The 27091-nt window shown below is 39.8% G+C and overlaps 1 protein-coding gene across 8 annotated transcripts in view; it reads right to left on the minus strand.

Moving 5' to 3' along the window:
• MKLN1 (muskelin 1) overlaps positions 1-27091 on the minus strand; it is a 97082-nt gene that overhangs the window by 45112 nt on the left and 24879 nt on the right. For 7 of the 8 annotated variants that reach the window (XM_054844836.1, XM_054844826.1, XM_054844806.1 and 4 more), the window contains 5 exons: positions 22246-22355; positions 18128-18320; positions 10538-10615; positions 9250-9315; positions 949-1061 (listed from right to left, as the gene is read on the minus strand). In XM_054844836.1, coding sequence (XP_054700811.1) covers positions 949-1061; positions 9250-9315; positions 10538-10615; positions 18128-18320; positions 22246-22355 — 560 coding nt within the window. Of the gene's footprint in view, positions 1-948; positions 1062-9249; positions 9316-10537; positions 10616-18127; positions 18324-22245; positions 22356-27091 lie in introns of all 8 variants that reach the window. The other variant, XM_054844871.1, reaches the window with a different exon arrangement.

The following is a 27091-nucleotide window of genomic DNA, read 5'->3' on the forward strand; positions in this document are numbered from 1 at the left end:
GACGCACAGAGATTTGAAGGCTATGGGAAGTGCCTTACTGTGAGATTTTATTTCAGCTCAGGCTATTTGTCCTACTTGATTACAACCTCTAAACACCTTTGCCAGGAAAATGTGGCAATATTAAAGTGTTATTTAATCTGGTACAGAAGCTCACAAAATAAGCTATGACAAGAAACTGGAAAAATACAAATGGGAAATAAGACGGTTTTATACTTTTTTCAAATAGTTGAGGAAATCAAACTTTTCATACCTTCAAGGAGAGGCTGCATGAATTTCCTGAAGTTATGCTCTGACAAACAAGTAACAAACTCAAAACACAATAACCACATGGAAATTTAACATGTCACAATATACAGTAAAATTAATCAAACAAGACAAAGGTCTTGGACTTTTTTTTTGTTACCTCCTATAACCCAAGCTACATTTATTTCAGAGGTTCCTTATGTCAAATAGCAAAACACGCCAAGGAAAATGGCTCAAATACCACAAAAGCTCTTGGGATCGCGTGGCCTCTGGCAGTTACCCTTGTCCTCTAGATTTCTGTCTGTTAGTTGTCCATTTCTACTCACGTTTTTGACAGAGGCTAAAAACCAAACAATTTGTTTCTGAAGCTCAACACCAGCGTTCAGGTCGGAAATGTTTATTAGTCAGTTCGGTTGTTCTGTCCTATCAAATTATTTAACTCATGTTCTACTCACTGAATTCTTTTTCACCAATCAGCCTGCTCTTGAGAAATAAACCTTTCCCCTCCGGTAATCTTAAGGCTTCAAATTTACATCCATCTCACAGTTTCCCAATGTAAGCATTTCAAAGAGTCTTCAGAACTTGAAGGTCTATTTTGTGGCGCACTCTGCACACTATATATCAATACAAGCACTTCATAAGCATGGCATTTTTCTGTGCAACAATTCACGTATTGTTAACTGTATGGATGTTTGCAGAACTTACCTCTTTCTCGGTATCCCTGGATATACAGGTCCACTGGTTTTCCTTCACACTGTATGCCCAGAAGTCAGCCAGATCCTGAGTTCCATCCCAGCCACCAAACAAATAAACAGTTTCTATTAAAAAATAAAGAAGGACATGTTAATTTTATTTTAAGAGAATGCCTTTAAACAAGCTAATAGCTACGAAACACCTGTGACAAACAGACAGACTATCAGAAGGGAAACTGAAAACAATTCTTACTTAAAGCACTGCTCCTCTTTGAATGGATCCAGTCACCAGGACAAAGAAATGTGCTTCGGTTTAGTAATGGAAATTTTTAGCATTGATAGACAGCTGATTCTCAAGGAGTCACTTTCTATTTCTACATATACATAAGAGGCAATCAAATCCACAGCCTTCTGATTAAAATTCAAGACAGACAAATGAACAACCTTTACCATTTTAGATACCCTGCGCTGTAGTTTATCAATGACATCTCAGCTTGTACCCCATTTGGTGCAAGATCTACCGATTAGAAAGACTTCTGAGACTGCAGCAGTAAAGCTTTTCCATGTAGTCCATTCCTTACAAAGCAAGATTTATTTCAACCATGAAATCCTCTTCAAGGGAAACGTCTTACATAAAGTAACTTACCTGATACCGCAAAAGCAAGTAGGTAGAAGAGTTACAGATTTAAGTCAGTGTTTCAGGCCCCTCTTTAGAGCCTGCTACCTTAAACCCACAACTGCTCCATGCACAGCAAGTTCAAAGGCTTCTCAGACTTGCTGATAAAACTAGACAAAGTCTCTGAATATGGGAAGCATTTAAGGAAGAAGTCTCTGTTCTGACATGGAGAGATAACTAAACTGCTCCCCTTATAAAACATCACTATCTGGTCTCAAATGCTAAAAATACTTCATTTTTAGACTGTATTAAAAACACGACACAAAGCCAAGTCCAAGAAGAACAAGCCACTGAAGACTTGCAGAGCTTTGAAAAACTCCTTTAAAATCGACGAACCAGTTCTATTATGGAGGTAATGGCCAATTTTTAATCCAACACCAATTAAAGAGCAGAGTTAGAATTGCGATTATAAAATGGGAATAGTCCCTGACCCTTACCTACCATCAGGATAGTGGTCATCACCATGGAAAGGTTACCCTGGTTCATTAACTTTAATTACCCTTCCTCCTGGACTCAGGGCTCCCAGTGTTCCCTGCAAAGAGCAGGTCCCTTTGTGCGCATAAATTCTCACAGCTCACAAAACCCACATTACCACAACAGCTTCATTGATAGCCGAGAAAAATAAAAGATTTGGCACCAGCTAAGTATCCTATTGGGGCCTTGCCAAAACGTCATGCCTGCCTGTAAAGGCTTTGTTGTCTCAGATGAAATTTAATAGCAAACCTGAATGAATCCGATGAAAACTCAGATTTCTGAAAGTTACCTAAATCAAGCTGACAGATTTAAATAGCACGTAAGCACTGAAAGAGGAGTACAATCATACAGCTAGCGCAAACTGTGAGCATCCCCAGAGTCCAACAGCAACCATGATAACACAAGTGTACATGAACAGTGTGCCAAACTTATTTTTCATCTTGATGTAAAACTGTAGCTCAGATGAAAGAATGGCTCAATCCCTATCTAGACTCAGAATTACTACCATTTTTTAGTCTTATTACAGAACTATACACACATAGTCTCTGTATTTTTAAAGGAACATTTCTTATACATAAATGCATTTGTTGCTGGTAATGTCAAGAAAATAATTTTTCACAGTTCTTCTAAAGTTTGTAATTGTTCTCCCATGGTGTAAGAGAAAATTAGTTGTTTGGGGTCCTTTTTGTTTGGTTTTGCTTGTTTGTTTTAAGAAGTCGAACTTCACTCTGTTCCCCAACCAGTATCATACCTTCTGCTCTATTTGTCAACTCGGATTTTGCAGGGAGGGTTATTTTTTCATCCTGCACGCAGAGCTCCAACCGCTACAGACCCAGGATGCATGCCCAGCGCTCCTGGGCATTGCCCCAACAACATATCAGCAAATTCTCGAAGAAGAGGGCGGACAGAGGGAAGATACCACAAGCTTCCAGGCAGCAGGAGAGGGGAAGCTCCAGGGAAGCATAGCAGTCTCACATCAATACAACTATTTCTACATTAGTAGCACTAGGGAACCCAAGATGAGAGCAGGGGATCCTGCTCTGGCAGAGGGAAGGATTTTTCCTTTGTATCGGAGCAATATGTAACACAGCAATATGGATGCTGCTTTATTAAAGCAAGCCTCTATTCTGCTTTAGGGACAGAGCAGAGGAATTTTCAAACCTACCTGCAAGGCAACATGAAAAACATGAAAGCAGTTATATTTACCCAAAGCTTTTACCAGCTACATTTAGGAAGTCAAATTTCTACTCCAGCATCTTAACCTTATCTCCTCTACATTTATTTTTGAATACAAATTCAACACTTTGAATTAAATATGTTCTGTGAACATTTCTAAACTGCTTGCTGAACGAAAAATGTTTCTATAACGTCTGAATGCTTTTCTTCCATTACTCTTGGGAAGACTAGAAGGTGCCAGAGCGCTCCTCAGCAAAGTATTTGAGCAGGTATGCCCCAAAAAATAAACATATTGCCTGTCAACCTCTCCTTACGTTCTATTTTTCAGAAAACTATGCAAAGTAGCCTTCTCCAATCCCTGTTAAATACCAAAAATCCTGAGGGAGTTTCAGTCTAGGTTCAGATGGGTTCTCCAAGTCAGCTTTTACAACTTCCATTAAGTCCATCTTCTGTGTGGTGAAATCCTTGGTGGGATTCTAGCACAGCGAGTCTTCCTCACCTGATTAGGATATACACAGCAAATTGCTAAAGCGAGGCTGATAAAAGATGTTTGGTCTGCCTGAGCATCCCTGGTTTTACTTACTAATATATCAGCACAATGAATACATTCTAACCCTAGTAACATGTTTAACTAAACCATTTGGTCAAATGGTATTTCCATGTCTCTGTTATACTAGTTCCCCATAGAACAATAAAGAATTATGGACCTAGAACATCTCTGCAAGTCATCCAGTGCATCAAGTTGTCTCCCCAACCCCTCACAGTAGGGCTAACTTCAGGGACAGACCAGGTTGCGCAGGGAAGTATTCAGTCACACTTTGAGTATCCCAGAGGGTGGATATTTCAGACTGTCTAGACCTCTGCTCCAATGACTGATCATCTTCATTACATCTTTTTTGCTCCTAATAACTAACTGGAATTTCCTTTGCAATTTGTGTCCGATGTCCTTCATCCTATCCTTAAGCACCCCCCAAAACGAGTCTGGATCTATCTTCTCCATGCTCTCCCACCAGCTAGTTGAAGACAGCTCTAAGATCCTCCCGCAAGCCTTTTCTTCTGCAAGCTGAAAAAAAACCATCTCCCTGAGCATCTCCTCATACACCATGTGCTCCAGCCTCCAAACACCTTGGTGGCCCTTCACTGAGTTCACTTTCAGATTGTCACCATCCTTACTGTATCAGAGCCCAAACTGGACACAGCACTCCAGATGTGGCCTCACAAGTACCAAACAAAGGGAAATTATCACTGCCCTTAACCTGCTGGCTGTACTTCTGCTAATTCAGCCTAGCAGGAGGTTGGCTTTCATCGCCACAAGGACACATTGCTGACGCACGTTCAGCTGTCTACCACCTTGCAAATCTTCTTTCCGTGCAGTCAGTCCACAGCCTATACTATTGCACACAGCTGTTACATCCCAGGTTCAGGACTCCACATTTGTCTTGGCTGAACTTCACAAGGCTCTCCTTGCAGCGTCGGGTCCCTTTGACTCAAAGTCCTATTCTCTACTTCATCAACTACTGCCCTCTCAATTTGCTACCAGCCCAAACTTGCTGAGGGCATATTTGAGAATTAGTGTTCCTGAAACTAAAAAAGACCCATCTCAGAAGTAAAAAAATCTAGGTTTAAGATATCTCAAAAGCCTTCTACAAAAGGATGTCACCTCCCTATGTAGTAACCATAGATTTAGTTATCTGCAAGCAGCATTGTCCACTTTGTAGGGAGCACTTGGAACACAACTATAAAGCTAGACCTTAAATTTTCTTGAGGTATTACGCTACTCAGTTTCTGAATCACAGTTCAGTGTAGATGGTGGCTGGATGTAAGTTTTGTCAGGCTAGGGCTGGTCTGGGTAGGCATACAGTCTTCCTCTCAAATGCAAAAGCACTGTGAAGTTGAGTAACCTCCAGGATTCAGCAGCTGTTTGTGTTTTGGAGCTTAGAAGCCATCTGTGTTTTGTTTCAGAGATCTCTTCATCTTGTACACAAGTCCTGTCTTTAAATATCTTATGGATAGCAGTGTTTTCCTCAGGCAAAACAGCATCCTTCATGTCTGCTGCTCTCACTTCATCTTCTTCATCTTCCCACGCTGCTTTTGAGCCAGCCTCACCATGTCCACTCTGCTGCCCACATATACCATGGGCGTACCATGCCCACCACTCTGAATTTCCCACTGTTCCCAACCTACAGATTTGTTCTCACTTATCTAATAGAATGAAGTAAGCAGAATTTGTTCCTACAAAAGGAAAAGCAAAATAATGTACAACCAAAATTACAGAGTAGTTTCACTTCAGTGAGCGAACAGAGGTAACACATCAATAAAGACCACTGCACTACTATTTTCCTTCAAAAAAATGCTTCACTTGCCAAAGAGAAGAGAAATGCAGACAAAAAAATTATCGTGGTTGCCTAGCTATTATTTCTAAAGCAGGCTCATCAGAAAACTTCAGAAGGCTTTATCCAAATGAAATAAAAGATGAACGTCTAAACAAACAGGACACATGACAAAAGATTTTTTATTTTAATAGAATGATTTCTATGTAGTCTGCAATTCCGTTACCAAATGAATTATATGGCTTTATGGACTACACTGTCGTTTACATAAAATTGTGTCTGCCCTGTAAGCGCAGAGATCAATTCCACCTTAATCATGGAATTATAAACCCAATCTCCAAAACACAGTACACCTATTCCTCTAAACTTATTCCTTAAAACTTGAATTTGGCAATCCACTTACCCATTTCCACTTTCTTCCAGAATAAGCACTGGTATTTTGAAATGCATGCCATATCTAAATTTATAAAAAGGCCTGAGAGGGTATAATCAAAGTTATGTTAATCAAGGTACCAGTGCTAGATGCCTACATCCTTGTCCAAAACTGCATTAGGGCTTAATGCATCTGGGAAACACAGTACTATATACAAGCCCGCGTTTTACTGCTTGAATATTTCACCAGGGTCTACATAAATAGCAGTATAGTTTTTCATGACTGGCATTCAGCACGCTTAACGTAGTATGTTCTTGTGTACTTTTGGGGTTGTTTTCACTTTTGGTGTTTTGGGGATACTTTTGTTTTAATCAATGTCCCTGGGTTGTGACTACTCAAATACTTCTCCTTCCTCGTAAGAAAGCGCAGAAATTCTCCAGCCTCCCATGTGGAGAGCTACGTAAGATATGCACCTTGCAGGAAGAAGTAAAAATAACATAAGCCTTCTCTTTTCATTTACATCTAAAGTTTTAAACTGCATAACAGTGGTTTCCAACTATAACCGGGAATGCCTCTTAGTAAATGTTTCTGCACATGCATACCAAAAGCAGCTTCCTAATTCTGCCATCCAGAGTCATTTCACTCTGAGCGTTAATATGATTAAAAGCATGCAAGACATTGTGAGAATCAGTAACTCCCAATTTATTTTTTTTATATAGGAAGATATCAGGCTGCATTCTCAATGCTGTATCCCTAAATGCCTACACTTTCATTTCAAACTGCTTTAAGATTTTTTCAAAGCAAAGAACACTACATTTATTCTAAGACAGCTGCAGCAGGTATTAAGAGTGTGAAAATCAGATAGAAATGAGCTACAGCACAAGTTACTGGTTGACAACAGAGATGCCACAATTGCTCTTTCAGTTACTTTCAGCCTACCCTAATTGGAAGATAAAACACGCTAAAAGGCAGTTTAGACCAAGATAAACTATACTGTACCTGAAACTTAGAGCATAAACAGAGTCTCAGTGACTCAATGCACTACCAGTAACTTGAGATCCAGCTCAACTGCTTAGCAACCTGTATCCTCTATCCTTACGCTAACACGTGCACATCCAGCAGGCTCAGTACTATTACAAAATTTATGAAAAATAAACTGATATTTTTGTAGTCAGTAATAACTGGTTAGTATTTCCTTGAGGTTAATCAAAAAGTAGAACCATTTATAGTTCAGTTACAGCTACAGCAGGTCTGGACATCAGAGATTAAAATTTGCTTCCAACATCTATTTTATGTGATATGAAACTTCAAACCTCCTTATATGTATGATTTTGGTGTTTCACTTCATTTCTAAAAGATAAAAGTTGAAGAAAATTCAGTTTTTGAAAAGGACCTCACCCCTCTAATGAGAAGTACAAAGTGAGCTTATTTTCCTTCAGTTGCCAAAGACTTCTGAAAAAAACAACTCAACAAGTGCGTGGGTAAGGAAGGGAGGATGTCTTTGAAGGAAAGAGTACACCGCTGCTCCTTTTTCCATTAAGTTTGCTCAAGGTTAGCCAGGGAGCTTTACAGCTCCAGTCTGTAACACGCATCCTGACACAACTGGCTAAATTCCCACAGTCTCATTAACCACCACCTATATTCAACAGGAAAACTCAAGTAATCAGCAACAGCTGGTTTTAAGAATAACAGCACCAAGAACTTCCCCCGGCCTGTTCGTGAGCCAAATTAAATGGCAAAACTGATAATCTCAAAAATATTTAGCCTTTTATAAGCCTCAGTGGGCCTGAAAGCAAAACTAAGAGCAACTTCCCAAATATCCCAGAGAGAACCTTTCTGAAGGTATCCCGCAACCACTAGCATGACAGAGGGAGATCCTGTTCTTCCACATCAGGACTCTACCTCTGTAGGTGCTCTCCAGCCAGTTTTGTGCAAGTAAAAAAAAAAAGATACCAATGCTTTTTACTGCTTTGTTAAAGCAGAGTGAAAACTTAAGTCAAAAGCAGAGACAAGAAGCTTACTAGGACTTGAGAAAACCAACACAAATGGAAACAAGGGCTCGCACTACTATGAATATATTATTTTCAGGAGGTCTAAAGGACTATCCTTTCCAAGTTGACAAGCCTCATGTTTCTTTGGCACGCTTGTGGAACAGCCACAGTCTACTTATTCACTGAGGCCACTAGGGAGCGTTCACAGCTTCTTTTGTAGGCAAACACCAGCAATCCTCCAGCAGCATTTTATTCTAATGAATGTCAAACCTCTTCAACCAAAAAAAAAGTTTGCTTTCATATACAAAATAATTCGAGTGCTTCCTCTACAGCAGTAACTACACTCTGAGTAAAAGCCAAAGACTGCAGCTACTGCTGCATTTTCGCTTGTTCACTATGACTTAGCAAATTACTCTGGAAGGTACTATCCTGTCACATGCTTCAGTCTCCGTCCATATGACCACAACAGATACGGCGATGGTAATTTTTTTGCCAACTCTCTCAATGCCACCCTATACTCCTCTCTGCTACGCACACCCCGATCTTGTTCCTCCTTTCCTAAGAACAATCCTTTTACTCATAAAAAACATTTACTTAGCAAAGATGCAGGCAGCTGCATTCCTTATTTCTGTAAGGAATGACATACCACAGAAATCTGATTAAATAAAAGCAAGACAAAGATACAGAAAATTACGGAGAACAACAATCACCAGAACTGTTACTTATACTCCCCTTGCCTTTCTTTTCTTTGCAGGCTCTTTGAAACAGAGGTTGAACCATTCTTTAAACTGCTATAGGAAACATTTTTGTAAAAAATATCTAACAAATTATATTTAACAGCAGCTTCTTGCACACTGTGGAAGTTACCAACCACGCAAACAAAATACAAGGAATATTTCAACACATCAGATTTATTGCTTAAGCACTATTCCAAAGAGCATAGTATGTAGCAGATAAGGGAAATAATCATCCCTAATTTCTCTTCTCTTGCTTAAGCTCCTGCTCAGAGAGGGTAGGAGGGACAAAAAATTAAAAACAATTATTCTTGGTTTCTGATTTAAGACAAGACAACAACTAAGGCTTAACAGAGAACTAATACGGAAGAAGGGGGGTGGGAAAGGCAGTTGGAGTATAGTTCCAGAGGGAAAGCAGAGTATTTAAATAAGCTATTAGAAAGTCCATTTTTTTTCCTCAAAACCTGAAGTTGATACAGTCTAAAGAAAAGCACATTTGCATATTTATCTGAAAAATATCCAGTTAAATAATTTAGTTAAGAAATTTAGCAGCTACTCACCTGTCTGAACATCTATAACCATCTGATGGCCACCTCTCATCCCTGGTCGGCTATCTTCCCCATCACCTTTAAAAAACAGAGAGGGGAGAGTTTTTCCTTTATAAAATTTTTAAACCAAAGATAGATACGTCCTCATGTATTGGCCTAAATACTACACGGAAGCAGAGCAATTTAGTCACCATTCTTTAAAGACTTTTTCCAAGTAGTATCCCTCTGTGCATTATAAAACTGCACAGTTTTATATTGAATTATCTGGTGACTGATAGTACAGATAGCTAAAGTGCATATAGTACTCCACTGCAACTCTGAGCGCCTTGGAAAGGAGCTTGAGAGTTCCTGACACATGCACGTCCTCACGAATGAGGTCTGAGTTATCTTTGCAGCTCTCCAGCGGTGAGGACAGAGACAACCTTTTGCTCCCACTTCCATCTCTCCCCACTCGAGAGGTGCCTGAAGGCTGAGCAGGGAGAATAGATACTCAAATGACAAGGCAACGTACCCATGGGATGGAAGCAAAGAGGTAATGGTATAGATATAGCATAGCTAGCTTTGCACCAATTACTTATGCTCACATATAAGGGAATTCCAACTGTCCAATTAAAGCAGCTTTCCAACTGCTTTAGACATCTTAAGCATTCAGGACAGGTGTCATCTATGGGAAGCAACATTAGAAAGATAACCCACATCCTGCTGGAAGAGAAATCTGCTTGTATTCATAGATAACCCTTCCCAAGAGGTTTGGGTACGGTGCTCCACGTTTGGCGATTGTCACCTTGAATCCTGCATTTGCTGTACGACAGCAATTTTTGTATTTTGTAGTCAAGGCTGCCGCTACAAGTCTCCTCTCAAGGCAGAAAGTGATGAAAAAAGATTCTGCAGTTTAGATTTACTATATAACAGACCAAGACTTCAAAAGATGCACCTCAAATTTAAAATACTCCCTGTTAAGGTAATGTATTTATTTGCCACTCTTTGCTGTACATTTAAGTTGACTCGATGTGTTGAATGCAGTCATACAGGTAACTGCTCTCACGCTTATCCTATATTCTAACATTTGTTTCTGAACTGATTAGCTATCCTCAAAGTTACAGCTAATGTTCCTTACTCAACCAGAAACCAGGTTGCATTTCACTGACCTTATAGGCAAATGCACGTTTGTCAGACAAAACCATTCCCTAGAACAACCGTCCTACAGGCGGCTTTCTTGCATCATTTTCTTGCTCAATATCCTCAAAGGAACAAGATAGAACTGGCAGTACATGCGTTATATCTTAAGAAACATCCTTACCTTTGGTGCTTTTGGGGATGATCTGCCCCCAGCGAGGTTTGTATTCTTGTTGACTGATATACTGATTGAATAAGCCATCTGCAAAACAAAAATTTTGCTGTATAAAACATTTATACTTCCATTATAGCAAAATCACTTTTAATGCAGGTAACTTCAGCCTAATTCAACCCAGTATGCTACTCCAAAGCCTTCATTTTCAGTAAATTCTCTACATACATCAGTTAGTTTGTTAAACTTGTTAATGAACTAAATGTGTAAGCACTAAAATAAAAAGAATACTTGTTACTAGATCAATCAAGAATTACCCGGTTTGCCTGGCAGGTCATGCCAATTGTCTAAATCTCCAGTGTGGTGTATTTAATTAAGAATAGAATCCCTCCCCCTTATTTAAGCAAAAGGAAAGTTGCCAGTGCGTGTAAAATTCAACCATTTTAGTACATGTTAAGTTAAAACTAGGTCAGGCAGCATCTCTAGAGCTTCATCTAAGAAAAGGGAAGAAAAGCAGATTGTTTAAATGCTACGATATGGGACAACCAAGTGCTGGATGAAAAACAAAATAATAGTTTACATTCTCTTCAGAGAGTTAAGCAAGAAGAGAAACAGAAGACGTATTAGGTCACTGGCCAGATATGCCAACTGCAGCATTTCTGTAAGAAGCATTAACTCCAGTACTGTATCCAAGCTCCCCTTGTGCCTTCCTCTCATTTCATCTCTTCAGCGTTGAGAGGTCAGTTCCTAATTCTCATCATATGTTATCGGTCTATCACATAAATGTGTTTTTTTTTTTTTTTTTAAAAGGAGATTCATAACACCCACGCTCCCTGGGACTGCTCCTCAGTCTGGGAAGGGCTTAGCAAGCCTTTGGGGAACTTCTTGTTCTTCAAATGTCTCCTCTAAAAAAAAAAAAAAAAAAGAAAAACCCCACCAAAAAAACCCCAAACCTTACCTTCTGCAGGCACAAACTCTTACACCACTAATGGCCAGCCCCTTGACCACTGCTCGCCTGGCTATATCCCACCTATCACCCCACCATCTCAAGACACAAGCTCTTCATGACAAGCATTTGTTTCACATTTATGCATTACTTGAAAAAAGTGGGAGTTCATACACCCAGTTTACATCACTAGTACAGTGATAATTACCACAGGCAGACTGAGAACTCAAATGACAGATTTACACAGTTTTGTATTGAAACAGTGCACTGCACATATACCACTCAGATGGAGGATGCATTCAGGGGTCCTGAATCATGTCATACCCAACAGAGATGCTCTTTGGTAGAATGGTACCCAGCAAGCTTGCTCAGGAATCAGTTTCACATTCCCCAGCAGAGAAAGGAAAAATGAAATTACTAAGTTGCATCTAATACTTTTTAGTTCTCAAGCCCCCACTAATTGTGACTTTGAGGTAAGAATTTAACGGATTATGAATGTGTCTATTTATAGAAAAATTCTTTGTTGGGCACACAGACAAAAAAGAATAATCCTTACTGCACACATCCCTATTTATTTACAAAAAGGTAAAAATCTTGGTTAAGCATGAGACAACATCCAGAGAAATATTCTGAAGCATTTCCTGGCATCCTGTAGTTTGTCATGACTGAAATCCAGGTTTTAATTAAAACAGCAAGTACTTCCTGGGAGAAGATGAATTCTCTATTTAGAGACCATCTAACAAGAAAACAAGGGCACTCAAGAGCTCCTGAAAGGTGCTGAATTTGGTATTAGAACACGAAACTGCTTTCAACTTCCATAAACTCAGTTCTGCAAGTTTTTCAAATTAAATACTCTGTGAAGGCAGGGCAGATTTTACTTTCACCTGTCCTAGAGCCAAAAACATCAGCTCTCTCCTAGCATTAGGTAATTGAGGAAAGCCAAAAGTTTGCTCAGCATTAGGTAAAAAAGTGGTTTGCTTTGGTTTTAAGTCTAGGGTTCCTAACTCCCACTTCTTCAGCATTTATAAAGTCGAGGCAAGGCATGAGAGGCTTTAAACTTGAGATTTCATGAATTCTGATTCAGAAAAGCCAGCTTCCAACAAAAATGCATGCACTGTTAAGAAAGCCCATACTGACTCAGACAGATTTTTCTAGCCACAAACCTAGACAGAAATCCAGCCTTTTGGTTATCATTAGAGCGTTTGGTCTTCAAGACAGAACGCAAAACCATATTTATCCCTATGGCAGCCAATAGATAATTGGACATAAATAGCTCAAGAGATGAATTACACCACATACGATCTGAAAGGGTGATTTAACCTCTCTCCCATGCTCAACACCCACAGGCTGCACTTGTCAAGATATGACACTTCTCCCCTACTGTGCCTTCAGCCTCTTTTAATAATGCTTCTTGTCTTCCATGGGACATTGGTTTGGAAATACTCCAGCTTGCTTCCCAGAAATGTTTCTTTCTGCTGGGAGCAGTTCCACATTCATCCTACTTGCACCGCAAACCAGCAGCGGCTTGTTTTGGAAGCTGAATCATCACCTGTCTGACACCACAAGGGAAAAAAAAGGAGGATTTCTAGGTGGATTCTGTACCCGATGCCAGACCTATTCTAGCGCACTCCTTATGTTTCTTGCCAGGAGAGCACTTGCTGACCAAAAGGTCTCCAAAGCTTCTGCAAAGCACTGAAGATCAAATCTAGGCCTGCTCAGATTTGTCAGCTGTTTCCAAAGAATCAGTAGTTTAAAATAAATTTCAAGTCTCCTGTAGAAAAAAAAAAGTGTTAAATGCAAGTTTTTAAAGGAAATCTCCTTCGCTCAGGAGGCCTCTCATTTCAATGTCCGTGTTTACTCTATAAAATTACAGCCAAAACCAGTACTTTTATTTTGTACTATTTTCAAGCCCTTCGCAGCAAGTTGTGACGCATTTTGGATGTAACAACATGAAGTTCACAGTGGTTAAAGCTTAGTAAATTCTACCTCTCTGATAACCTAAGCCTTTATTTTGTCAGCCAACTACCAGTTACCTAGAAAGGATCAGGACAAACATTGTGGACAAAAATATTTAACTTGCTGAAGCCAATCAGGAACAAGTAAAAATTGTGTTAAGTTTCTTTTTAGACAACACACATCTCTAGATAGAATTACTAAAATCTATTCACTTCACTGTCAATGGCTGAAAAAACTTCAGAGTAGCCTTTAGCCCATAATTTCTGTGTGTTGGATTTTGGTTTAAGATTTTTCTTGAACCAAAAAAACCCCACCCACAACATCTAAACAGATTGAGGGTTTTGTAGTTCACAGAAATCCTTCTAAAGAAAAGCTGAAGCAGAAAACAAAGACGACACCAGGTAAAAATCCAGCCATTACTCAACAATTTCCTCAAACGCTGGAGCAATAAGGAAACATTAATTTTCCCAGCCTCAAAGCTGTAATATCCTCTCACATTTCCTTCTTAAGAAGAAAAATGAAACAGGATACAAGGTTTGCTCTCAAATCCCTGCAAGATATGCTTTCTTCTATGCAAGCCCTACCATTTAGTTAGCATAGGTTTCGGATCACTAGCAAGCCTCTCCCCTCCATATATCCCAGTACTACGTAGAAAGCAGCAAGCCAGCGTCCATACTTTCTCAGAAACAAATCCAAACATATTTGAAGGTGAAATTAAGGTATATGTGTCTATCTAGAGCTTCTAGGAGAACACAAGTGTTCCTGTGCATCCCAAGTTTTGGGAGACATTTGAGCCTGCAGGCTGTGCATCACAACTTCTTGTTTGTCATACAGGGACAACTTGTCAGCAGATAAACACATATCACATACTGACACGGGAACTGCCAGAAGGAACACCTCAGTCCCCAGAATACTAATACGAAACTAGCAGATCTTCAATCCATTTCAAGCAGCTTTCTATGTCTACAGTAGCTGCAAACAGTTCAACTAAGTAATGCGCACTCTGCATACTCTCTGTAGGAATATTAAGCAGATTTTTTCTTCAATAATATAGGCCGTCTGAAAGCTATAGGAATGAATCCAAACGTGAAGCATTTCAACTAAGTCTGTGAACCAGCTGAGATTTAGGGAACCTTTTATTTTTGAGAGGAAGTCAGGCAGCTGCCAGAGTTTCCATTTGCCCATTTTCTAAGTGTAATGCACAAGTCAAAAGAATCTGCGGGAAAAGTGTGGCTGCCTGCCACTGAGCTCTCAAAAGAAATCATCTGGTGATGTGAGGTGGAAGACAGCGTTCATCATTAGCAATGCAAAAGAACAAGAGTTTAGCTCTGCTAGCACTAATTCTTGACCACCTACTCTTTTTCTACATGACTAAGCCTATGGAAATAGCCTGCGAGAGATGCATCGCGTTTCACTTTTTAAATACCTACCACTGCAAATGTTAGCCTCTACAGAAGACATTTCAGGCTGAACTGAGTGTGCAGTATCTCTGTCACCCTCATTGCACTTCTGTTTGCTCCTTTAAGGCAATGAACTCTCAGATCAGCAACAGGTCAGAAGTTCACATATTCATGTCCAGTCTGTTACAGAACAGTTCGCTCTTTGAACAATTTCAGGGATAATTTAAGGATCTGTGTATCTCAATTAACTCCCCACTTCAACTACACTACACGGAACACACACAGGACTAAAGTTAATCTGCTTTTATTTGGAAAAACAACACATCAGAGAGGAGTTCAGTCAAAAGAACACCCACACCTTAGAGACTAAGCAGCAAACTATGGAGACTTTATAACAAAGCTGCTAAGAAAGTAAAATGGTAAAACACTGGGTGCTAACAAGCCTCATTCAACCAGAGAAGCTTAAGAGAGACGCAGAACCAAGTAAGGACAGGTAACCATGGAGGACCACAGGGAGCTGATGGTAGTGATACTATAGGAGAATGTTGAAAGCTGAAAACATCTATTCCCTTCATACCAAAAGAAGGATCCAGCTGTTAAATACCAGCTACATTCAACACCTTGACTTGACTGTCATCTTGTACAACTCCAGTCAAACTATTCCAGCTCCCTGACCTGGTTTGCCATGTGGTAGCACAAGCACCAGTGCCAGCAAGTGAGGTGCCAGGAGACACGCTGTCCTGAGTAAGGGCAGGATTGACCCAGTTAGTAAAAATTAAAGCAAATGAGAGATACAGCCTCAATGTCTCAGGATAGAGAGCACCTCTCTGAAGGGTTCTGGGAAGTGACAGAGCTTTACATGGGTATAAAAGCTGAAGACAGCATAAAGAATTGCAGGATGGGGGAAGGAAGGTTAATGTATTCAAAGACAAGCAAAATCATTAAGGATGAGCAACAGAGCAATGAGAGATGCGTACAATGACATTTAACTTCAGCTAGCCAGGTGCTGGATTAAAAGGAAGCAATATAAGCATCCTCACGCATGTTATTCTGTCCCTCAGAAGCAGTGACAAAACTTAATGATGCTACTTGAAGACTTTCCTGCTAAGTAACCCACAGTCTGTTACTAGAAATACTTGCTGGAACAAAAAAGGACTGGTAAAACAAGCTATAGGCTATTTCTCTAGTTTGCTTAAGTGATGTTGAGTTCCCCAGCCTCCAAAAAGGGACATGATTACAAGAACCAAGGAAGCAGGATTATTCCCATCAAATCTGACAAGTACTGTCTGACAAACAAGACACTTGGTTCAAGACAAGACCTACAGTTTTCTACCAGGCAAGTCCTTTGCCATTACTTCCACAGCTGGAAAAGCAAAGAACTGCAGACAGTAACCCCAATCTCAATGTACAAGGGGAAACAGAAGCACCACCTCAGCTCAAGTCCTAGGGGAAAACTGCTGGATAGAATAAATGCAGTATGGTAAATATTAAGAAGGAAATTAACGTACAACAGCTCAAAAAACGATGCCACAAACATTCACTTAATTAGTGCCCAAGAAAAAAAAAAGTCCATTTTTGAGAGAACTTATTCAGCACATTCTAGACCTCTAGTGAAATTCCATTCAAGAAATAGTTTCTACTACAGCCTGCAATGAAGTGGAAAGAGGATGGCCTCTAGGCACCGACAAGATTAAGCCACAGCTGAGGCAGCAGACCGATGCACTGGCAAAATCATCACCATCAGCATACAGCACCCCTCTGGCTCTCAGCAGATCCTGCCTCATATTGGTGGGCTCATCAGCTGCCCCCAGGCACTCATGTCTTTGAGAAACACTGCAAAGACAGTAACAGCCAGCCACAGCTCCCTGCTGCTTTCTCATCCTGCAACCCTCACTCACCCTTAAGAATCAGGAGGAAGCTGCTGCTTGCAAAATGCCCCTGCATTGCAGGAAGCTGTTCACGCTCCCATCCCAGCCAACAACATTACGTTGTCTCAGGAGGGCAGGCAACACTCGGGAGGGTGAGGATGAATGCTGGCAATTCTCAGTCTTAAGGCTTGTAGCTGCTCAGGGAGCTCAGTGCAGGGCAGAGCTCAGCTCTATCTATATCGTTGAGAAACCTTGACCCAAAACCCAAAGAAAGCCATTTACTGCAGTTTTTGACAACCTGTTGCAATAAGCTCCCTAACATTGTACATAGTTGAACAGCTTACAAAAAGATCATGGATTTTCATTGAAGACAAACCTTGATTTTAAAGCCATCATTGCTATCATATCCTGAGAACCATTTGCAACTTTATTAGTACAAACCACACCGATGGAATCAAGCAGGTATGCTGGCATCTATCCAAAAGGTATTACAAAATGAATGATTAGCCCAGAATTAAAATAAAAACACATCTCTGGTGCCAAATATCCATGAAATTGGTCCACTAAGCCCCTAACTACTGGCATCAGACACAAGGTTCCCTTCTTATGCCAGTACAAGTTTCCGATGAAGAGTGACTGCACGCAGTCACGAGCATTACACTCACAACCAAGAGCATCTCTATTTATCAGATTGTGATCCAAAAGAATCACTACACAGGTCCTTGGGAGACACTTCAGTGCAATAGCCCAATTCTTTTTGTATCCCATTCTATCAACAGAAGGTACATACGTCCCATTTTAGGAGTTGAGAGTTGTTCACACACAGTGCTTTGGAGGTAAAAGTTTCCAAGTAGAAAATTCATAGTAATTACAAAGAAAGCAGCTGCCAACGTCCTGCTCTGCAAGGGAAGGTAACCTCTGCCTCCAGTCACTGTGACAACTTCTGCACCATTCTCCAAGGACTATTTTCCCCATAGGCAAAGACAGTATTCTCATTCAAATATAGCTGAGAACTTCTGCTGAAACATCAACTCAGTGGTAAGCTCTAACCAGAAACCATGATACAGATCATTACTGAGAACAAGTTTTACGCCTCCCTGCTCACCACTGCAGTGACTTTTCTGACAGTTATGCCCACTGTCAGCTTGCCAGCCACTTACATGAAGAACTTGTCTTTACCCGCTCTTACGTGCGCCACATTGTCACCTCTGGGGGAAAGAGGCTCCAAAAGTAGCAATGATAAGGGATTACACGACTGAATTTTTAGGCTTCATCAGACACATACTAACAAGTCCAAAAGCTGATGGTACACAACACTAGATATGAAATACCACATGAACTAGCCAATTCTACTACTAAGTACGTTAACATTCAAAGCAGTAACATTTCGATGCTTTTAATTAATATACCAGAACCCCTCTAATTCTCTTACCATTCACAGCTTTTTCTATCAGTTCTTCACAAGCATCAAAGTCTCCCTTCAATACCAGTTTGTCATGCAGGTCTGTCAACATAGGATGCTCCAGAGCAATCTTGGTTTTCTTCTGCAGCGACTCAAAAGCTTCAGTGTAGTTGTGCTGACGAAAATGCTTTAGGCAAAGGCGAATGGCTTCCTGTTCACGGTACTACTGGAACACAAGAAAACCTATGAGACATGTAGATTTTTCTTTTACCAGCACTGCTGGGAGCTACCTGTGAACCTGCCTGGAGACAGCAGCAGGATCTCTTACACACACTGCACATAAATTGCTCACGAGCTTACAGAGGAATGCTATATGAAAGACGTTACAAGCTGTGCAGGCATTTACTTTCCAACAGTATAGAAATTATACAACTTGGTATCATCCAATTTAATAAGCATACAAGAAAAGAGTGCACAGTGTCCCAGATCTCGGGAGTGACCATTATTTTCCCCCAATCTGCTTGGCCCTGCCGTTCGAGGCCTACACAAAGTACAGAGCAGAAAAAAGCCTTTGCTATCAGCATTACGTAATTTGATTGTGTGACTCTTATATAACAAAATAATTTAGAAGAGTAAGTAGGTCACAGCTTTTCTAGAAGGAAAAAAAAAAGCCACGAGAAAAGGAATACTTGCAGTGACCACTGCTCCGGCAACAGAAAAGCAGAAGGCAGGGTTGACCCCAAATCCTGCGGGTTCACAAGGGTTTCAGATCAACGCCAGCAAGGATTTATGTGCACGCCAAAGTTTTACCTTCAAAATATTCCCACATATCTTGAAGCAGAACCCCTGCTTTCATACCACAGATGAGCCAAAGCGCCCCCTTTCCCACTCAGCTGTGGGAAGGGGTGAGAAAGGCTAGAGAAACCCACGCTGGGTCAAACATACAGGCGCAGAGACGCGAGGGAACAGTAAACTCTGCATAAGAGCTACAGCTTGTGCTGTTAACCTACTAAATCATCCACTGCGTTTTCAAAGCTGCTAACAATACACATAAGTAACACAGATCTTTAAGGTCTAAATAGTAGAATCATTTTAAATAGACTCTTCAAACCTAAATTCTAAGGCATTGAAGAAAAAAAATAATCTATTTCGTTCTTTAACACACAACTACTGTGGTAAAAAGCAAATGTAACTTAAGCATCTGTAAGACTGATCGTATGACAGACAAAAGATTATACTCCTAAGTGGACACCACTGTTAGAAGTGAAGTTCATGGTATTTAAATGAACAGAATCTTTCTGAAAACCTAGAACTAACACTAACGTTCAACAAAAATTAGTGCTCTCGGAGTAATGGCTCCATAGCAAGAATCTCATAAACTGAAGCAGCTAAAAAGAAACACGGCCACATGCTATATTTTTAGTTCTTAATCCATCAGTATTTCACAGCTGCAAATAGCCAGAACTATGCATTTTTAGAAAATGAGTTCCCAGCCCACATGAAAAAGGCCAAGGACACGTACCGATAAAAATGCAAGACTGTGGCAAAGGAATATTAAAGCTAAAACAGAGTTTTACAGCAGAACTGGAAAAAAAAAATCTTTTTTTTTTTTTTCCTAAGAGATCCCTAAGACACTGTCTTTAAGCAAACATTCACTTACATCAGTCAAGGCCAAACCCACATTAGATTGTTTGTTGCTCAAAGAAATAGCAAGCAAAAGGATAGCTGCACACCAGTAACAACCAGCTTCCGCACTTTCAACTCCTAGTTTAGCCGTTGCACTAAATTCAGATTTGGCATGTTTCCATTGATCCTCTCACGACTGATAGACTTGGCTTATGAAACATCAAATGACTGTTGGATGTGGGCTGGCCACTCGATGCAATATAGAAGCTTGCATTTAAGTGACACCATAGTAGTACTTCAGAAGTTAAATGTAAAAACTTTTTGATGCAAAAAGATGTATAAAAAGTATATAAAAGGCTCCTTTTTAAATGCTGTCATACAGGTTTAAAGAGATGACAACTAAAATAATAGCTTCAGATCGAAGCTGTAAATAATTCCTAGGGTTAAAAATGTAACAAGAGTACGAGACTAAGATATTAGCACTGTTAAATACGCTAGTAGAATTAGAAACATTTAAGTGTTCATGATAAAAACCAAAAGTGATAGCCATCGATAAACTGCCACTTCTTAGTTGCTGAAGTATGCCCACTCTTCAGTAAAAGCAAAGTGTAGCGAAAGGCTTTCAGGGGGCAGCAGGCTGAGCCGGACAGCAAGGAGAAAGCAGTAGGGAGGGAACTGAGGAGAATGCCTGCTGCTTTGAGTCCTTATCTGTTACCCCCAACTCCATTCCCTTTAGGAAAGGGAGGTTTTGTTGGTTGAAATACACACAACAAAAAGGATGGGCAACTTTGTGTACAATCTTCTCATCTGATGTTTCAGGCAGTAAAGAACTATTAGATTTCAAAGCCTTTGAGACTTCCAAGAACACGCATGAAAATAGTCACACCAGCTCAAAGAACTGGAAGAAACAGGTCAACCTTTCTGCCTTTCCCCAAATATGGGTCAGCGCATATATCCTCCTACAGAGATCCAGCAACAGTGTCCTTTCAGGGCTGAGAGAGAGAACAGCAGTGAGACATACACTCATCACCAAAACTTTGGCAACCGATCCTCGTAGAGCCCAAACAATCATGACTAACTCTCTGTCTTGATGTTTTAGGGCTCTAAGCTTTAGAAGAACAATGCTGGCACCCCTTGAAGAAGCTGTCACTACATACATGCTGACCATGAAAAGTGTCAGTTCCATGGGATAAGATGGAACAAAACAGATGCTGACATCCTCATCAGCTCCTGACCCAAAAAAGAAAAAAAAAAAAAAGCAGAGCTTCCCAATTGCAGCAACTGGTCAAAAATGCCAGAGACACCACCATGTGCAGAGAAAACCATCAGCAGCCAACTGGACTTTTCAGAACTGGACATCAGCAATCAGCAGACTAATGACCACAATACCACTTTAATCATAAAGCAGCTACAGACAACTTCCACTGTGACTTTTAGTACTATTTTTAAATGCTCCATGAAGAAACTTGTGATGTTGGTTTAACCATATACAAGCCAGACAGCATGGCCGCAAGGTTTCTTTACCATAGTGGCAAAACCATGAACCGGTGAGGGAGCCTCAGTACTACATGCACAATTTTTATCTCCTTTTAAGTTTTTCCTTCTGGAAGCAGAGATACGCTGCTCCACTACCCAGTTTTATTCAGCTGGGAAGGATGTCTTCTCTGTAACACAACATGAATTTCATGAATTGTTCCAGAAGATCTATGCATAAAAAGCAGCACCAAAATGAATTCTGGTTGTCAATATGCACTTCCCTCCCACAGGAGAGGCATCTGTTGTACTCTATTAAATACAGTTTATACAAATAATGTTTAGAAACCTTTGAACTTTCTGTCTATCAAAGTGACAAGTGGTATAAATCATCTCATCTCACAGTCCAGTGGCATCAGCTCCCCTCTGTTCCACAGTATTCAGCAAAAAGACTAAGAAGGAAACATCACAAGCACAAGGAGCTGCAACAGGAAAGACACCAACACGGATTCTCTTTAAAACAAGCTCATTTTTATACCCTGTAAAAAAAGCTGCATATGTAACCCAAAAGGCTCCAGGCTCACATATAGCTCTACAGAAGGATTGGTATGGTAAAACAATGACTAATCAAAAGGCAAGAAGAGGGAGAAATGGAATCTGGTTTGTTAAGATTCATTTCTCTTCCAATACAAAAACTATTTTACTAATACTGTCCTCTTTGACTCAGTGTTCCTTTCTTTTATGTTTTTCTTGTGATATCTACCTAACAGGTTTTTTTTTTTCCTCCAGTGGTGGTTTTGAGATTTTTGGAGGGTTTGGTTTTGTTGGGGTTTTTTTGTTTTTTTAAAGAGAAGTAGTAGATACAATTAAAAAAGATTCACTTAGAGTCAAACTCAGCCATATGGTTTGAGTTTTAACTATGCGTGTTTGTTGTTTTAATAGCTGATATTCAAGGAATGAAAAGGTCACGTAATTCCAGTAAGAGAAGTTTCACAAGATTCTGAGACTCCAAATCTTCAAACAAACAGGCATCTAAAATGCAGGCCTACCTTGCTGTACCAGTTGAGGCACGGTTGAACCACATCTGGATCATCAATGCCATTAAGTTCAACATACCAGATACTAAAATTGAAGCTAGGTCCCCAGGATAAGAGTGGAACTGGAGAAGAAAGGGAAAGTAAAAAAAGGATGCATAAATATCAGCAACCACTGCATCAGTCTCATCAGGCTATACACAGTACTATTTAAACAGAATGTTTTTAAAGGTTACACAAAATTCAGTATTTCCAATGTGACTTAAGTTCTAGTTTGTTTAATTAAGCTTAGGAAAATTACCAAATACGTCATGTTAAAGTTGTCATTTAAAGCAACCTGTGCCGAGCAACATTAACACAGCAGATCATTACAAAGCAGAAGCTTGCTTTAAGCAAAAGAGCAAAAATACTATCATTTAAAACAGCTCAAACAGGCAACAAGCTTTGACATGGATGAGAATCACGAGCATACTAGCGACAGTATTTGCTCCTCATAGTACACTTATTTCCACATTTGTCAGCAACAATTATTTTCCCTAATGGTGAAGACAAGAAGCTTGGATATTTTAAATTTTACAAAATTAGTAACGTCTGCAAGTTGTGGAGGAGGGAGGGAGGGAAAACTGTCAGTTTCCAATTTAAAGACATCTTTTTTTAAAAAAAAAAAGCTTAAATCTGTGCAGCTTTTTGGCTGATACTGTTTGTGTATTAGAACAAATATAACATACTTAAAATATTAAATGATCCATGAAACACACTGCAGCCTCTCACCTAAGGCTTCTCTACCACTCTGTGTTAACATCTGTGGTCTTGCACTGATCTACTGATTAACCTGCAAGTTAAGACTTGGTTTTGCTTTTCAGAGCAACTCCAATCCACAGAAAACTTGTGTGAACTCTGACTCCTTAAAACTGCAGTGAAATCAAGTGGTTTCACTTCAAATACTTTTGTTTCCTTTTTATTTGACCGTAACTGATAAACAGGAAAAGATACTATTAGAGATGAATGAGTAGTTACCAGCAACAGCATGTTGTCCACTATTTCCTCCCTTCCACAGAAACTATTTTTGCCACAGAGAAATTGCTTGTTGTCTTTCAAACCACTATAAAATACCACTGATATTAACTTGTTGAACTAAGGGTTTTCTGACCTACTCCTTGAGGAAACAAAAACCAAAATTTCTCTTCAAGTTGTTCCTGAGCTGTTAAAGTTTCTTAAGTATTTACATTTCAAACAAGCTAGACCTATCATTTTCTGCAGTGTGTTTGGGCACAAAGCATATGTTCAAACACATGATTTTCTACATTTTAAAGGGTGTTTCTATGAACCTATTGGTAAATACTTATGACAACTTCTGGGAACAGTCATCAGGAGAAGAGATTTTTAGAAAGATCCAAAGAGACTTTGAATATGCAATTCAAACTGATTTTAATATCCCTAAGTAGGTACTTTATACATTACAGCTCTCAAATCATCCTGTTCAAATAGTTTCTTTCTAGTTGGCTGTTCAGCACACACAGTGAGATGCTTTTGGAGCAGTTCCTAGTAGGTGCATGTTTGTGGAGACAGGAGAGAAGTCAACTGGTCAGGAAAACCAAGTTACCTGTCTTCCGTCCACATTGCATACACTCTGCCCAAGAAACTTCCTTCTTGTTTAGTTTTTGTCCTCTGCACAAGAGGAGTGCTGCCAATATGGTACCTTAATATCATAAAACATTACTGCTTTTAAATCCAAGCACATGGATAAGTTCAATCCTGGGTATCCCACCTAGTAAGGTGGCAGACTGACAAAATACCACAAGAGTAAAACGTAAAACGTCATCTTTGATTTTTCCTCAGACCCAAATACAGACCAAGACCAAACTGAAGTTAAATTCGGTATTTGCTCAGCTATAAAGAATCAAAACCTATCCATCAGCTTCTTACACTGAACCAAACCACAGACCACCTCAAATGGACCAAGACCATAAACTTCCTGATGGTAAATTTGAGGCCAATTTCATAATACTGAGTTTATTGGGTGAAAAAACAAACTTAAGTGTTACCACCTTCCCATCTCATTCCAAAGCAGAGAGGTGCACCTCTATTTCTTTTTAGCAGTTCTTCTCAGAACTTATACCAACTTCTCCTGGAAAAATTTAACATTTCACCCTCTTATCTTGGTAGCCAACTACAGACTGTAAGACATATCAAGATGTGCTTAAGAATTCTGGGTAGCTATCACCACAAAAAAGAAGAAAAAACCCAACAAAAAACCAAAGCCAACAACTTGCTAACACCCCTCTCCCCCAGTTAACTTCCAACAGTCTTGTTTACAAGAAGGAAACAAAATACCAGAAATGGTGATTTAAACATCAAGATTTTTCATGGTGCAATCATCTAATTTAAGGAAAACAGACATTAAGTTGTATAGGGAATACAGTGCTGCACGGGCAAGGAAAACAGAATTTCATCTTTTTAAACTACTCCACAGGAGCAGGAAAAGAAACAAAGCTTAAGAGTTGGAACTGTGACGTGATCTCTATTCCCTTCGTCCAAAGACTAAGCATTCTGCTGGATCATCTCCCCATTTTTGCACCTCTTCCCTGGCTCCCAGACTACACAAAGGCAACTCCTCTCATCCTTTCCTCTCCCCTCTCCTTTTTGAGGCCTCCACAGGTCTGATTAGCTCTTAAGACAAATCTGCTTTTAGAGCACCCACAATCTAACTTAGACCTGGAACAGAGACACTAAGCGCAGTATGGAAGTAGCAACATCACACAAACAGCGATAAGCATTACTTGTCAGTGTGACACACAAATCTCATTTTTATTTTTGCACAAGGTTTGGAGGTAACAGCAGTCTAGGATGCTGGGTATGGATATAAGCCCTCCTGGGTCCAACTCCTGTTTCTTTTCTCACATCTCCCAGTGGCCGGTTTTCATATGTCCTCCCCTTCAACTACTTTCAATTTCACACCGCAGCCGAGGTAGACACAAACCTACTTGAGCTTCTGCCATAGCTGGGAAACATCCTACTCTAAATTTCAATGAATACCCTACCCTGCAACACAGCTGCAGAGGCCACATCTTATGCTATCCACTGTTTGCTATATTGTTTCCCCACACACACATACTTTTGAGGTGGAAATACGCTATGATTAAAGGTGTTGAATCTGAAGCCTAAAGCTACAGTTGTTTCTCCAATTTTACCATATAGCCATCTCTGCATGGTTTTTTGCTGCAGGTACTACAATCCACCCTGAAACACATCTAACTGTTCAGATCAGCTGAACTGTCACTCCACAGTGAGGTGCCAAGCAGAAATAAAAACCAGTAATTTAAAAAAAAAAAAATCAATATCCCTTCAACAGAAGCAGAAGGTATTTAGGTCACTTAAACAGTTCTTTAGCCACACAAGGGTAATTTTAGGGGATATTTCTCAATAATCAGAAGCTATGCGCCAACAAGGACTGCAACCCTGTCTACTAGAGAGGACAGTTAGCAGAGGCATTAAACTCGGTAAAATAATGTCAGTATAAAAATCTCAAATACCTCTTTCAAGCTAATTTCCGTGTCCCTCATCTACAGGCAGCAGACACACAAGCAGTTCACATTTGGAAAAACGCAGATAAAGATGTAGTCTATACATTTAACACTGGAAACATCCATTTAAAAAAATAAAAGTATTGCTCATTTCTATTACACCAAAGCTTAATAATCTCAAGCCTAGTTAGTAACTCCCATGCTAGTAAAAAACTGACATGAGAATTACACACAGCATTTCTTCAAACTCTTTCACAGCAGTTTTTGCAACACCACCTGCTTTCAAGGACACAGTACAAAAAAATCTCTGCTTGGAGCAACCACAAAAACAGAGCCAGAAGCAAAAGCTCACAGACATTAAAAACATGGTCGAGCGTAGGGTGTCCCTGCCCATGGCAGGGGGGTTGGAACTAGATGATCTTTAAGGTCCCTTCCAACCCAAAGCATTCTATGACTATTCTTCATTATTTTGTCCAGATAAATATCTTCTTCCCCCTCCCAAGTTCTTTAATGAGGTGCTACATGAAATGTAAAAATTACTTGTCAAGTAAGTCAAAAGCCTGCACAACTGGGCATTTCAGTGCTAAGGAACTGAAGCTGAACTAATTCAATTAAAAGACGTGCAAGTCTTTTCTTGGCAAAAGGAGAGAGAAGCTATTTTTTCTGCTTCCTATGAGTCTGAAACTTCCTCTAACATGTGAGCAATGGAAGCTGCAGGAAGTATTCTCCCCTCTCACAGATGTACCCATGTCATGTTCCTCCCATGTAAACCTCACTGTTGGGTTATTAAGAGTGGTGTATCAGTCAGTATGTTTATCTGCAGAATTATAAAGCAAATGCCTGATGCAATTCGCTGCTGAACGAATTAAGGCCTTCCCCAAATACACAAACCTCACTGATAACAGTAACTTGTGCGGTGTCAGTCTCAGAGTCCAAAAGGGCAGATTTTGGCCTCATGTTTACTGGCAGTATTACAAGGAACACAGCATGGTATTTCAAATTTTGAGTTACTTTGGCTAGCAGCTTGGAAATTTTAACAAACTGAAAACATATTCAAGCTGTGAATCTGAAAAATAACAGAATTTCGTAACATCATTTTGCAGTTGTTTTACAGCAAAAAACCACTCTCACAACTTCATAAACAAAATGACGCTAGCCATCAACTAAAGGTTTTAATAGGTTTTGGTGAAAAGATCATTTTCATTTCTATACTAGCACAGGAATTTCTTCATAGAAGATACCTGCAAGAAACAAAAAGCTATAGATACAGCTAAAAGGGAAAAGTCATCTCTAACCATAACTAGTGAGCAAGTCATAGTTAAATACAAATTAATGTA

This window comes from Grus americana, chromosome 1 (genome assembly GCF_028858705.1).
Source record: "Grus americana isolate bGruAme1 chromosome 1, bGruAme1.mat, whole genome shotgun sequence".
NCBI lineage: Eukaryota > Metazoa > Chordata > Aves > Gruiformes > Gruidae > Grus > Grus americana.